The following is a 12,704-nucleotide window of genomic DNA, read 5'->3' as shown; positions in this document are numbered from 1 at the left end:
CAGGGAGCAGGGCCGGTGTCACAGGGTGGCCAGCACAGATCTCCCGTGTCCCTGGCCAGGACACGCCGCAGGGCTCAGTGCACAGCTCGCTTGGCACAGCAACGCCACAGTCAGAACCACGTACAGCTGTGTCCTCCTCCTGTCCAGGCACTGCAACAGCTTCAGGGTCTAGGAGAGCACAGCCCAACCAGCGCCGGGGTGGGAAAGGAGGACACGGCTCCCAGCCCGGTGTCTGAGCTACTGCCTAAAGAAATGCCTGCCTTGCTGCTAGAAGAGGCTTGTGGCTCGCACACCACGCAGCTGCTCCAACAGGAACCATCCGTTCTCCCAGCAGGTCAGGAGTGCCCTGTCAGCTCGGCTGCAGCGCCTGCGCCCATGTACCAAAGCATGAAAGGATGGCATGTGCTGTGGAAGCGGGTCCCGTCCCCTGCCCGCCCGGCCCTCCCGCGCGATGCGAAGCACACGCTATGGCAGGCAGATGAGAGTATGACACAGACTTACATCCAGCGAGGGCTCCGGCATGTCGGGTGCTCCCTGTCCACCAGCCTGACCCTCTAAGGCTGAGGAGGGGTTAAAGGTCAGGTCACTGTGTGGATGGTTGCTAGAAGCGGCCGGGGGCGGCTGCCGGGACTGCTGGGTAGGAGGCCCGCTGTGATGTAATGGCTGCCCTGACTGGCTGCTGGGGTGAGGGACGTGCAAACCTTGCTGCATGGAAGTATGGGACTGATCAGTGCTGCCGGGATGAGGGATCTGCGGAGGAGGAAAAAAGCAGGAAAAGAAAGTGAGGCCACAAGGTACAGTGCTCGCGGTGCCTGACTCTGTAACTGCATGTTATAAAACCAAATAAATTAAAAAAACGACACACACAACAAAAAACCCCAACAAAACCAATCAACAAACAACAACAACAACAAAAAAAAGAAATAAAAAAGCGCCATTGGAAAAGAAAACTCCATATCCCAATGCTGGAGGAAGTGTTTCAGCTTTTTGAAGGCTGTCTGCAAGGAGAAAAAACACGTTGGACTTGTGCCGTTGGTTTGCTTCCTTGTAATGTGGAAAACTGTGTATGAAGATGCAAAACAATGCACCACAAAGAGGAGGGAAGGAGGCTTATGGGTGTTGCTCAGCATTAGCAAGGCAGATGCTTTTGCCCTAAAAAATGTTATGAATGAGTTGAGAATTTCTTGAATGATCCCTACGCCAGGAAACTCATTAACTGAGAAAATGCATCATTTCTGCTCAGCTCCCCTATTCGGTAGCTTCCTGACACCGCAGCCTATTCCTGTTTCAGCTGATTACAAACATCTTGTAAACACCAGCTCTTCCCCACTCCTTCACTCCTCTTCTTCTCAGAATGCAACACCCCTGTTAAAGGCTGAAGGTTTTCCTTGCTGATATGCTGACAGAACCAAGGCAGCTTGGGAATCACATTCCCACCATGAGCTGAGCTGCTGTGGGTGGCTGCACACCTGCTGACTGCAAAGTACATTGCCTTAGCTTAAACTAAGCCAATGATCATACTCTCCTTTGTGTTCATGCTGTGGATGAGTTGTCTTACAAGAGCTTAGTGTTTTTTTATGTTTTCTGTGGGGAATAAACTACCAATCCACATGCATCATCCTGACCCTATTACTGAATGGGGGAAAAGTCTTTCTCACATGACACAGAAGCAATAAAAATGCACAAGTCCAGTTCTTCCTCCCTCTGCATGTCACATTTAATGCTAGGGGATTCTCTGGGGCTGGACCTTGGTGCCATGAGAAAGAAGTGTCTGGATGCTTCAGAATCAGATATCTCATGTTAATTTGGTATATGGAGAAACAAAAAATGTAAACATTTTTTGGGGAATGCTACATATTGGACAAAGTGAAGCTGAAATAAAAGAACAAATACATACAACAGCAGCATGAAATTCATTCAGCCAAGCCAACAGAAACCAGCAAAATGCTATGTCAGTATTCACCCCTTCATATCATGTAAAAAATTGCGAAGTTATCTTATCCTCAGCCTTCAGCTTCAGAAAGCAAAAGGCAGGTTATCACAAAACTTAATTAAAATGTTCCCATTTAAAAATACAGAGAAACAAGTATTTTAAAAAATACTTTTCACTACTCTTAGGAAAAGTGAAACTTGAATACTGATCCATTGGGACAGTCACACTCAGCTGCATGGAGGTCCTTTTCAATACTTTGGCATTATGAAGGTTTGTGGAAATGATTTTACCTGCATGGTATTTGGCTCTCTATCCCATATGAAAGTTTAAAGTAACTGGTAAAAAGTACTGATATACATCTTGACATTGGGGTCACAGTTTGACTACTTGAAAAACATTCTCCAACATTGTTGTTACTGTAAGGCTAAGTTTATACAAAATCTACGCACAGATCACACGTTAATGTAAAAGAATTTGCAGCCCAAAAACGTTGCAAAAGTCTGAGTCTAAGTAGATGTCTGTCTTAATAGTACTGTTTCCTTCCTCACTCATTGAGGACATGTGCAACAGAAAGTGTGGAAATTAGAAAGCTTAATAATAACAACAAAAGGTAAAAAGCAATTTATGACAGTGTTGTTGACATAGGAAACCAAAACCAAAACTAAAACCAAGCAGGATTATATTGAAGAATCTCTTAAATTTATCCCTGAATGTGTAAAGCAAGGGCCATGCTGGCACATTTATATAAATATTTTAACCAGGAGAGACATTTGTATGCTCTCAGGCATTTCAAAATGAATAAGAAAGTTAGAAATTCTACATTGTGTTTATATAGGCAAGGATTTAAATATATGTTTAGTTGATAATACAGTCACCTGGATCCTTAGACAATGGGTATAGGGACTAATTGTTTATTGTAAGATTGAGGGCCACCATATTCTTTGAAGAGACATCGTAGATTCCAAATCCATCCGACTTAGGCCACTGACTCCACCAGCCTCCCAGTGAGAAGGAAAAATGCTCAGGATGGGAACATTTTCTATTTGCATTCAGCTAACTAATGGTAAGTTTGCTATGGTGCAAACACACTGTAAGCAACACACTTTGGGTATGTTTAGCCTGCACCTGCAACTCCCACCATTTTATTCTTTTATTCTGAACCTCCTTTATTTGACCTGCACTATGAATGCAGAATAATAAATGAATATGAATTTATGAATAATAAAGTTGCCTTTGCTTGCACAGCAAGCGAATTCCAGTTGTTTTTAGAGGAATAAGCTTTGGCACTCTTAAAGCATTTACAGTCTATAAAAGGAAAGCTTATAGCAGACAACTACATCTTCAGCTTAATAGCACAGAACAACACAATTCCACAGCCCAACAGTGACCTCTAGGAGTGCCAAGATGTACAGCTGTGGAGAAACAGGGCCTGCCAGCTGCACAGAAATATTCCTTCTGTCTCTGAGGAAAATTATTAGTGGGGAAAAAAATCACCAGGTTAAGTCAATGGTTTATATCTCTCTCCATTACCAGGGTCACAGTTTTACCAACTCTTCTGCTGTGCTAGCTTCCAAAACTAAAAGTTGCCATCCTGCCTACCCTGCTGATGTTCTTGGCCAATTTTCCCATCCACCCCTTTGCCACGTATGCAAAGTGAAACCTTGCAGACATGCACTGAATTTCTCCACCCTGCTCCTGAATTAGTTTCCAATCACATCAGTACCTGGGTCCAAATCACTTCAAGGCTGCAGTAACTTTTGCTGGTGTGAGAGGGAGGAAAAGTGAAAATAGAAAGAAGAGCAATGACTTTTTACAGTAGTACCAGCTCATACCACCTCTCTGTGCGTAGGAGCCTATGGTGTCATCATCCATTGCTCAGTCGCTCCTTACACTGTCTGCAAGAAGCACTAAAATAGAGCTAACTGAATTCTCCTTTGTCTAAAACCTGTTTACAATTTCTGAAAACAAGCATGATGTGATTGTGGCAGCTGTTCTGTAGCAATCTTGCACTGTTGCAATGTACCATCTGCTCCATAGCTCTCACAACACTCTATGCTGGGGAAGAGGTATTACTTCTGGTCATGTTTCAGGTCCTTTTTTCTTCTTCCACAGGAGTGGAACAGCAGTGTTGAGGAAAGGAAATCCTGATTGATTCATCCCTGGTTACCCAGCCTTACCTACACTGGCAAATATCTGCACTTCCTGGAGTGACCTACAGAGTATGTCTAGAGGGATCAACTTTCTCTGCCTCCCACTGCGTAAGGGCCACCACATAAATCTTCAACACAGGAATGCCAGGAACTTCCTCAGCAGCATTCAGCTCCAGCAAGAGAGACCTTAAAAGCCTAGAAGGACTGAACATCCAATCCCTTACAACTCACCTTGTAAATGGCCAAAGTGAATAGTATATGCAAACTACAATAACCTGCTAACTGTAAAAATGAAGGACAGAAAGCCAGAAAAGAGCACAGGCAACATCTTAAAACCTTGGTTCAGTCACACGGTTTGTTTATAGTTGTTTTTCTATGAAGTGTTTCTCCAAAGACATGCAACTACACAATTTAGGAATGTGCTAAAGGCATGTATTTCTCTAAAAGCTGTGATTTTAAAGATGCCTTTCTTGAGTGTCTGTTACAGACAAAGCTCATTTTGAGAGAAAGAAAGAAGAGAGAGGATAAGAGAGAGAGAGGGAAGCAGAGATTTTATAACACTGAAAAGGTTGTGTGGGAACACTAAGAGTCCTCAAATGTGGACTGAAGGCTACATAGTCACACTGGCAAGGTTAATCCTCCTCTGCTAAAAAGACCTGAAAACTGAACCTCATTACAGAAAACCAGCCATTGACATAATGTGGGAATCTGCTTTAGCACTCCTATTCCCAAATGGTATTTTTTGAGTATCATGATAGATGAGGGAGAAGTGAGGCAAAGGTTTACTTTAATTTCCAGCTATCACAAGCAAGTACTAGATTTGCTACAGACCGGCCCACAGAAGTGGAAGTCCATTGACATTTGCCTAGATACACTCTCACAGCTCTGGAACATACATAGCCTTGAGAAACTTTCACCTCTGCTATATGTAAACAGTCACATTTTCAGACAGCTACAAATTCTTCACTTTTATATTCAACTACTTCATATCCTATCAACTCAGAAATTTCACCAGGGCTACTACTAGAGCAAAGGTATGGCTGTTAACTGATGAAATTAAGAGGTAGGTGTCAGGTAATGGGAAGCAAAGATTAACTCCCTGTGGCTTTGACTCAAAGGAAAGCAGCTGTGAGTGGTTCAGGCTGGTATTATTTCCTCTCACCACTGTGGGGAAATTTCCTCTCACTAATACTGCGTGGCTGATTCTTGTGCAGAGTACTCTGACCGCTCTAAGCTGTGTATGCGGAATTTGCCAATGCAACACTACGTTTACAGCATGTTTGTCCTCATCAGCCTGTAAAGTGGTAAACTCATTACAGTTTCTGGACTCTTCCTTTGCAGGAAGAGTCTTGGCACTTGGACTCTCTCCAAACTATATGAAGAACTCCTTCTCCACTCTCTTCTATTTCTCACCATCCTCCTTGGAAAACCCACTGCCAGCTAGAGGAGACATTGAGTAGGCTTTTGCTGAGCATCTGCTACCACGTTTCCTCATTACATTCTGAAATTGTACTTTCTAGGATTCACTGAAGACACAGCACATATGACTTGTCAAGTTAAACATCCTTCCTGTGCAGTAACAGCACACTTTAAACCCCCTGCCCTGCAACTTAAATGAACATAAAAGGATGTATACACACCCCACACACAGTTAAAATAGATGACTAACCATGCCTAAGAACTAAATGCTGCTGGTAGCTCTTCTATCACCCAGTTGCAGCAGTACTGCATTTTCTGAAGATACAGAAAGTTCTGTATAGAAAACTCTGAGCAAGCTGCTTTTCCAATGCACAGTTCTGCCTCACCATCTGAGACCTGAGGAACCTCTATTTTTCAGTCTTACATTGATATTTTCAGACCAGTGGCAGTGTCTCTCCTTGAAATCTGCAGGCTTGTCCTATTATCAAAAGTTTAAAAGTGCCTTTCATGCTACTTGAGTAGAATTCCCCCTCAAAATGCTTTGATGTAAATTTTGCCCTCAGAGAAAAAGCCAGGGAAGATATTGTCCCTGCTCTGAAGTCATCCAATATCTTGCTTTAACAAGCTGTCTCTTGGAGATGGATATTCACAGTCCTGCTGGCCTAGGGAATGAAGTAGATTTTTTTTTTTCACATGTCAGAGCAAAGCACAATGATTAATACAAGCAGACTGAGCCAGGTTCTTTCTTTCAGATAAACAAGCTTAAATGACAATTCAAAAAGTGCAGAAATGCTTCTCCAAAAACTCAAAATGGCCAGAAACTAAAAATGGCATTTCTGGCATTTCTCAAGACTACTCTATTTCACCAACTTCCCAAGTGAGGAATCCACAAAAAGTAAAAGCAGTTCATAAGGTAAGTCCTTCAGCTGGATGAGAGCTCCTTACCCCCACAAACGAAACTCTATGTGCCCAGCACCATTACTTACAGATTCCTGCATGGGGTGACTGAGAGGTTTGTCGAGAGCTGCCATGCTGCTCGGCATGTCTGGGGGATGTGACAGCTGTGGCCCATGCATGAAGTCATTCATAGATGTGCCACCAGGATTCCCATGCGGGAAGTCAAAATTGCCATGACCTTGGTAACTGTTGCCTGAAAGAGAAACAGATGTGATTTGTTTCCAAGGTTGATCTCTCCAAGTATCTCGCAGGAGCTGTGCGATGTGACTTCCCCCCTGCGCAGCACAGGGAGCCGTGACACTGAATGTGACAATGCTGTGCCCCCACTGAGCGAGTGGGGACAGGCCACTTGGCTTCCCAACACTGGCTGCTGCAATAATTCATTTATGTGTTGGAACTAATTGAAAACTGCTGACATTTTGAAAAACTACTGCCAAGTCACCACATAAACTTAACCATGCTGAGAAGTAAACAGGATATTAAATTCTATGGGATATTTGTATCTGGAAGTATCTCAGTGTAACTGAGACTGACTGCCCAAGTACCACATAATTTATAGGACACCTGGGTTATTCATGCCTGTGCTTCTACACACTCAGTAAGATTGTAACATTGCTTCAGCTTCTGATGAGAGTAATTGACAGAAGTGAATCTGGAAGATGCCGAAGTACCAGTTCATAGCACAGCATCTACTCTACCCCTTCATAAAAGGCATAGAAGAAGTGTTCATATTTAATTGGGGCTCCCACAAAACTTATAAAATTCACTTCACTGACTGGATTTACACACACATCTTGAAGCAGGCCTGGAGTCCCCTGCTGCTCTGCAGGACAAGCACTGTATGACCATTGTCCATATAGATCCAGCCCACCTCAGCCCAGGGATCTTCATCTGAATTCTAAGGCAAGCAGGTATCCCAGTACAGGGATTCATATTTTTTGTCAAGATTCCTCTCTTAACATTTCCAACTCAGATATCAGCTCTAGTGGCTTATTTGCTATGAATAGCAAAAGGATGAACTAAAACCATTCACCTATTTCATACAAGCAACTGAACTGGATGATACTGAGCTCTGAAATAACAGAACAGCTTTGGAGCTTGCACAGAGAGCCTGCAGTTTGTCAGCTGAAGTACAGCAGTTTTAAATATTCAACTCAAGAAGGGAGTTTGACAAACTGAAGTAGTTGCATCATTTGCTCTTTAGCACAGCTTCACAAGCAGAAGTTTAATCTTGAAGGAATAGTAGTCATTAGCCATGTAAGAGTACTTCTCAAAGACGTCAGGACTTTGATCTATCATGTAAATACTGCAGAGCCTTACTAATTCTCATTTTGTTAATCTGCAAACTGGAGGAGTCTCACAGAACATAGCTGGTCTTGCCTTGCATCAGGAATAATTAATTAGCAAGCAGCTGGAATGTGGTCTTGTAGTACTGAATATTTGTTTGCAAATTAAACTTCAGTATGCTTTCCATCAAAACCAAGTAAACAAACATAAACCACAGTAGTAATACTACTACTACTACTACATTGCTCTAAAGAACTGGTAATCAGAGAACATTATGCAATTGCAATCACCAAGTTTCAGTGCACATATTGATGGAGAATAAAGATAAAAGGCAGCATGCCCAGGGAGTTTCAGCCATGCAGCAGCAAGCCCCTCTCTGCAGCAAGAGTAGTGCCACGTGCTGAGGGAGAGAGACCTGTCAGACACTGGGGATAACGTGTGCAGGGTGCTGACATCCCCACTGCAGGGCAAATAGGAGAGCGTGGGTTTCACCTGCCAGTGGTGACTCAGGGTTCCAAAGAGCAGTGACTGCCTCTGCTGCAGGACCCATAGGGAAAGCAGCAAAACAACAGTCTAGGCAGCAATGCTCACACAAAGCCTAAACCCTGCACGTGACACGGCTATCCTGTCTGCTCCTGAGTATGCACTGGAAATACGGTGAAGAATAGACAGCTCTGTTCTCAGGCTCTGACTGCACTTCACTCCTACTAAATGAGGGAAAAAATGTGATTCAGTGCTCTTGGCTTTGTTATAGTAATCATTCATCTGTTTGAAAACCTTCTAAGTTTTTATCATCTGTCATCAGTTTTGCAGTCACTGGAGCAAATTAACCGTATTTTGCACGCAATCTATATTTTTCTTCAACGCCTGCAAAAAGCACATGTATCACCTTGTAATCAATTTGGGGATTCTGATAGTGTGAACAGTTGGTCTTTTCCCAGAGCTGAACTGACTCATATCATGTTACTTGCAAAAGAAACAGTCTCTGGTTTCATGTTTTCAGAATTGTCACTGTAATTGAGTTATTCACAACATACCAGTAATTTGAAAACCTATCTCCGCTGCCTGTATTTAGTTCCATGTTCCTCAATCTGGTAACACATGGACAGAGGAACTCAAAAGTAATTTTCTAATGCAAAGGTGTTTGCAAAGCAGCTAAAAGCTCTTTGAGAGTCGTCGCTTTTCTGGTGGCCTATGGAATGTCACTCACCTGGCCACAAATAAACCTAGTGGCCCAGGTAGCAGGGTTAATGGGTCAGGTTTTCTACTTATGTAGTACTAGATGTTTTCACTTGAGAGTGGAACAGAGGAAAATGCACAGAAAAAAATGCAGAAATAGGTCTATTGTGGCAGGCTATGAATATAGAAGGTAACATACAGTATTTCTTTATTCAGGGAGGGCTGCATGACTATGAATATGACAAGCACCAAATACTTAAAATATTAAATAACTAAATACTACAATATATTACTAGAACATAATACTAAAACATACACTCCAATGAACAGATGAATCTTAACTGAAAAGACTTATGCAGAATTGCAGCCACATAATTTGCTGTCCTCATGCATCAGTCTGAGAAGATTCACTGACACACCTGAATCACAAGGCTGACTGAAGCACTGGGTGCACGAGTGAGCAGCTGGGTGCACAAAGCCGCAGGACTAACCTTGGTTACCGTATTCAGTGGAGTTGTTGCCTCCTGGAGGAGGGGGTAGGGATGGGTAAGGTGACGGGCCAGGACCCAAAGCTGCAATCATCTCCATTACATTTGGCATGATCATCTGGCTTGGACTCATGGTCTTAAATCTTTTTGAGGGAATGCCATCTGGGTCATCTTTGATGTGAATATCTGACTTTATAGGGACCGGCCTCCAACTGCAAGTTGGATCAATGGTAACTTCTTCAAACTCGGAGCTGTAAAATAAAGTGAAAATTTAGCACATCAGTTGAATTTTTCAAAACCAATTCTGCTGAAGTTTCCATAAGAATCTGCATGGAAACCAATGTTCTGAAATGCTCTGGTGTAATACAACATTAAGATCTTTTACTCCTCATAAGTGTTCTGAAAGCAAATTTTAAAAAAGGCAACCAGGAGAGCACATTTCTGTGTTTATCCATACAATGAAATCAAAATATACTGATGTGGCTTGCCACCTCTGAATCAGAGGGACTCCTTGTAAATACAAGAACACATTTGATCCTCCATTCTGCCTTTTTCCTCCTTTAGTGATGAGGCCGCCATGAAGAGATAATCCAAACAGTATTTACAAAGTAGATGGAAACTGATTCACTCTATCACCTGCTCCACCAAGGCACCATGGAATAGAATATTCAAGTTCAATCACCAAGATCTATTTTGGTGTGACTACCTCAGTACTCATTACCATATCTCCTAGTTGCTTAGTCTTGGATATCAGGAAGGAGATCACTTACTTTTGTATAGCGTTCAGAATACCCCACATATACTGGTCAACCTCCAAGCCCTCCAAGAGAGCAGTTTTACTAAAAAGTAAAAAAAAACCAAAAAACAAACTTCATGTTAGAATACTGCTAGGGAAAGAATGACTTGTAGCAAACAGTTTTAGTTCTACATTACCAGGATATTTACATCAAACAGATGAGATAAAGATACATCTACTTCTGTGTGTCCGCAAGCTGTTCACATTCTTTAAGTAATTTTTGTTAGTGAAATACATTGCAAATTTAAAGTATTTTCAAACATAGCGGATCCTTTTTGTGAGCATCAGTTAGCGCTATTTTTTTTTAATTAGATCCTTCTCTTTTTTTGAACTCCACAGTACTATGGCTTCAAAGCAACTACGTATTACAGCTATTCTACTTGAGATTGGCACAGATGGGGACAGAACAAAACAAAACCGGAAATGATTTAGCTATGTAGGCACTTAGATCTGAATGCAGGTGCTCATGCTCAGAGACACAGGACAAAAATTTAGCCTAGATGCATGAATATATGAATTAAGAAAGCAAGATATCCAACTGTTGTGATATTTTTAGCCAAACGTAGAAGACAGAAAAGATTTGGGCAGCTTGGAGAAAGCACTTTTGTGTTAGGACACAGATAACCATGGACAGTAATGGAAACAAGCTCATCTCCAGCCTGCCATGCCTGCAGAACAGCCAAAATGGACAATCCCCACTGCTATTTGTACCTAACACTGGCTGGCAGAGCAAGGACCCAACTGGAGCCTTGTGCAGACCCAGGGCCAGCTGTTACAGCCACAGCTGCTGGAGCTCTGAGCCCTGGCTCCTCAGCTGAGGCAGGAACATGCTCCCAACCCTGTGCACAGGAGGTTACAGACACTGAACTGGCCTGCAGTCATTCTGCTGTTTTTTCTGCCCAGTTAAACACAAGGATGGACAGTCTGTAACCACTTCCAAGTTTTTCTTCCTTTTCTTCTGCAGTACGCTAACTCTTTGGTCAAAACATTTGCTTGAAATTATGCCAAGGTATCCATCCTTCTTTTTCTCTAAGCAACAATTCCAGCTCTTGCTCCTTGGAAATTTTTTACTTTTTTAAAAATTAGCCTTATTCTGGATTGAAGATATCTACCATATCAATGTAAATATTTGAGCCTCTTTTGAGCCCTACACAACATCAACATTGATGATCTCTAATGAAATCTTGTGAGAAAGTATCTCGTTATATGCTTTTAAATTTCTAATAATCCAGGGTGGTAAAACATAGCAGGAATTCTCATTGGACTTTATGCTCTTTAAGTAAATGTGATATATAACTTTATTTCCTAGACCTTCCTTCTTCTCCCCCTCATGATCTTAAATATGATCTGAATTTGGTCAAAGTGTGTACAACTGCATTTCATGTAGTATGGTTGCACTTACTTGCATACTGGACACCGCCAAGTTCCTCTTTCACAGTTCAGTTGCAAGTAAGATTCCAGATCAAAGCACTAGGTATCAGAAAGAAACAAAAAAGGGAAAAAAAACAACAAACCAGACAAAATAAAAGGAAACAAAAGGAAAATTCTTTATTAAATGAAGCAGTAAGACAAAAATAAAACTGACATGAAAAAAAGCCTCCTAGCACTGAAAACTAAACCAAAGAGCTTACTTTACCCCTCTACATTAAATATATATGCAGTTAACTATTGAGGGAGACGTAAATGCCACGTATTGGGTGCTCTAACGCGATAATCAAGCTGAAGGTACTGTAACAACACATGGCTGAGGGAGCCCTGCCAGGCACTGGCACCTACTCACTTGCACATGCTTGCAATCGTGCCCCCTCGCCGGGAGCTGGATCCGCCGGAATGTGATCGGACACTTCAGGGACACTTTAATAGCAGTCTGCTCTACTCCATCTTCCCCGTTTAGTGTCGCATTGCCAGAGGAAGCTGCTACGCTGCTGAAGTTCCTCTTGACTGTTTAGGAAGAAGGTGGGTATAGATGTGAGAAATCACAAGTGTATTTTAAGTTCTAACAGAGAAATCTGAAATTTCTTCAACGTTTAAGAAATGACTTCAACATTTAAGTGACAATTGAATGAACAATATACCAACACAGGTGTCTTCTGTGTAATTTAGAACATTCTCCTGAACAGAAAAACCATCACACACACATATCTGCTATATTCTTAATCCAATTAAGTGTCATACAAACACCGAAAGCAGCCCTAGATAAATAAAGAATTAATCTTTCTTTATTGGTGTGTCAAAAACAAATATGAGGGGAAAGCCAGAGAGATCCTCCTGGAATAGAACAATCCTCTCTAGTAACTAAGCTTGTGTCCTCAAAACTTTGTTATTTCCACCCAAATAGCCATTAACATTTCAGGATACCAGGGATTCATCTACTCAGACCATGTTCTGCAAATTCCTTAAGCACAGCTGAAGGTTATCAATAAACGAGTGAATCTGGTGTAGAGAAAGCTTATCACAACTGAACATAGGCATTCTGGAAAGTCATCACCCACACA

General features: G+C 42.1%; 1 protein-coding gene and 1 long non-coding RNA gene across 37 annotated transcripts in view; one reads left to right on the top strand and one right to left on the bottom strand.

Moving 5' to 3' along the window:
- Positions 1–12,704, bottom strand: part of ZMIZ1 (zinc finger MIZ-type containing 1) — a 341,851-nt gene that overhangs the window by 7,532 nt on the left and 321,615 nt on the right. For 33 of the 36 annotated variants that reach the window (XM_086899623.1, XM_086899610.1, XM_086899616.1 and 30 more), the window contains 6 exons: positions 11,990–12,150; positions 11,612–11,679; positions 10,184–10,252; positions 9,417–9,664; positions 6,489–6,652; positions 502–750 (listed from right to left, as the gene is read on the bottom strand). In XM_086899623.1, coding sequence (XP_086755749.1) covers positions 502–750; positions 6,489–6,652; positions 9,417–9,664; positions 10,184–10,252; positions 11,612–11,679; positions 11,990–12,150 — 959 coding nt within the window. The remainder of the gene's footprint in view (positions 1–501; positions 751–6,488; positions 6,653–9,416; positions 9,665–10,183; positions 10,253–11,611; positions 11,680–11,989; positions 12,151–12,704) is intronic. The other 3 variants (XM_086899626.1, XM_086899630.1, XM_086899633.1) reach the window with 1 other exon arrangement.
- Positions 649–4,434, top strand: LOC111931036 (uncharacterized). The gene is made up of 2 exons (XR_002865415.2): positions 649–794; positions 4,046–4,434. It is a non-coding gene; the product is annotated as an uncharacterized LOC111931036 (long non-coding RNA).

The sequence above is a fragment of the Cyanistes caeruleus genome, chromosome 8, assembly GCF_971803275.1.
Source record: "Cyanistes caeruleus chromosome 8, bCyaCae1.hap1.1, whole genome shotgun sequence".
In the NCBI taxonomy this organism is placed as follows: domain Eukaryota; kingdom Metazoa; phylum Chordata; class Aves; order Passeriformes; family Paridae; genus Cyanistes; species Cyanistes caeruleus.
Note: the sequence above shows the minus strand (reverse complement) of the source record. Positions and strands in the feature narration are given on the sequence as shown.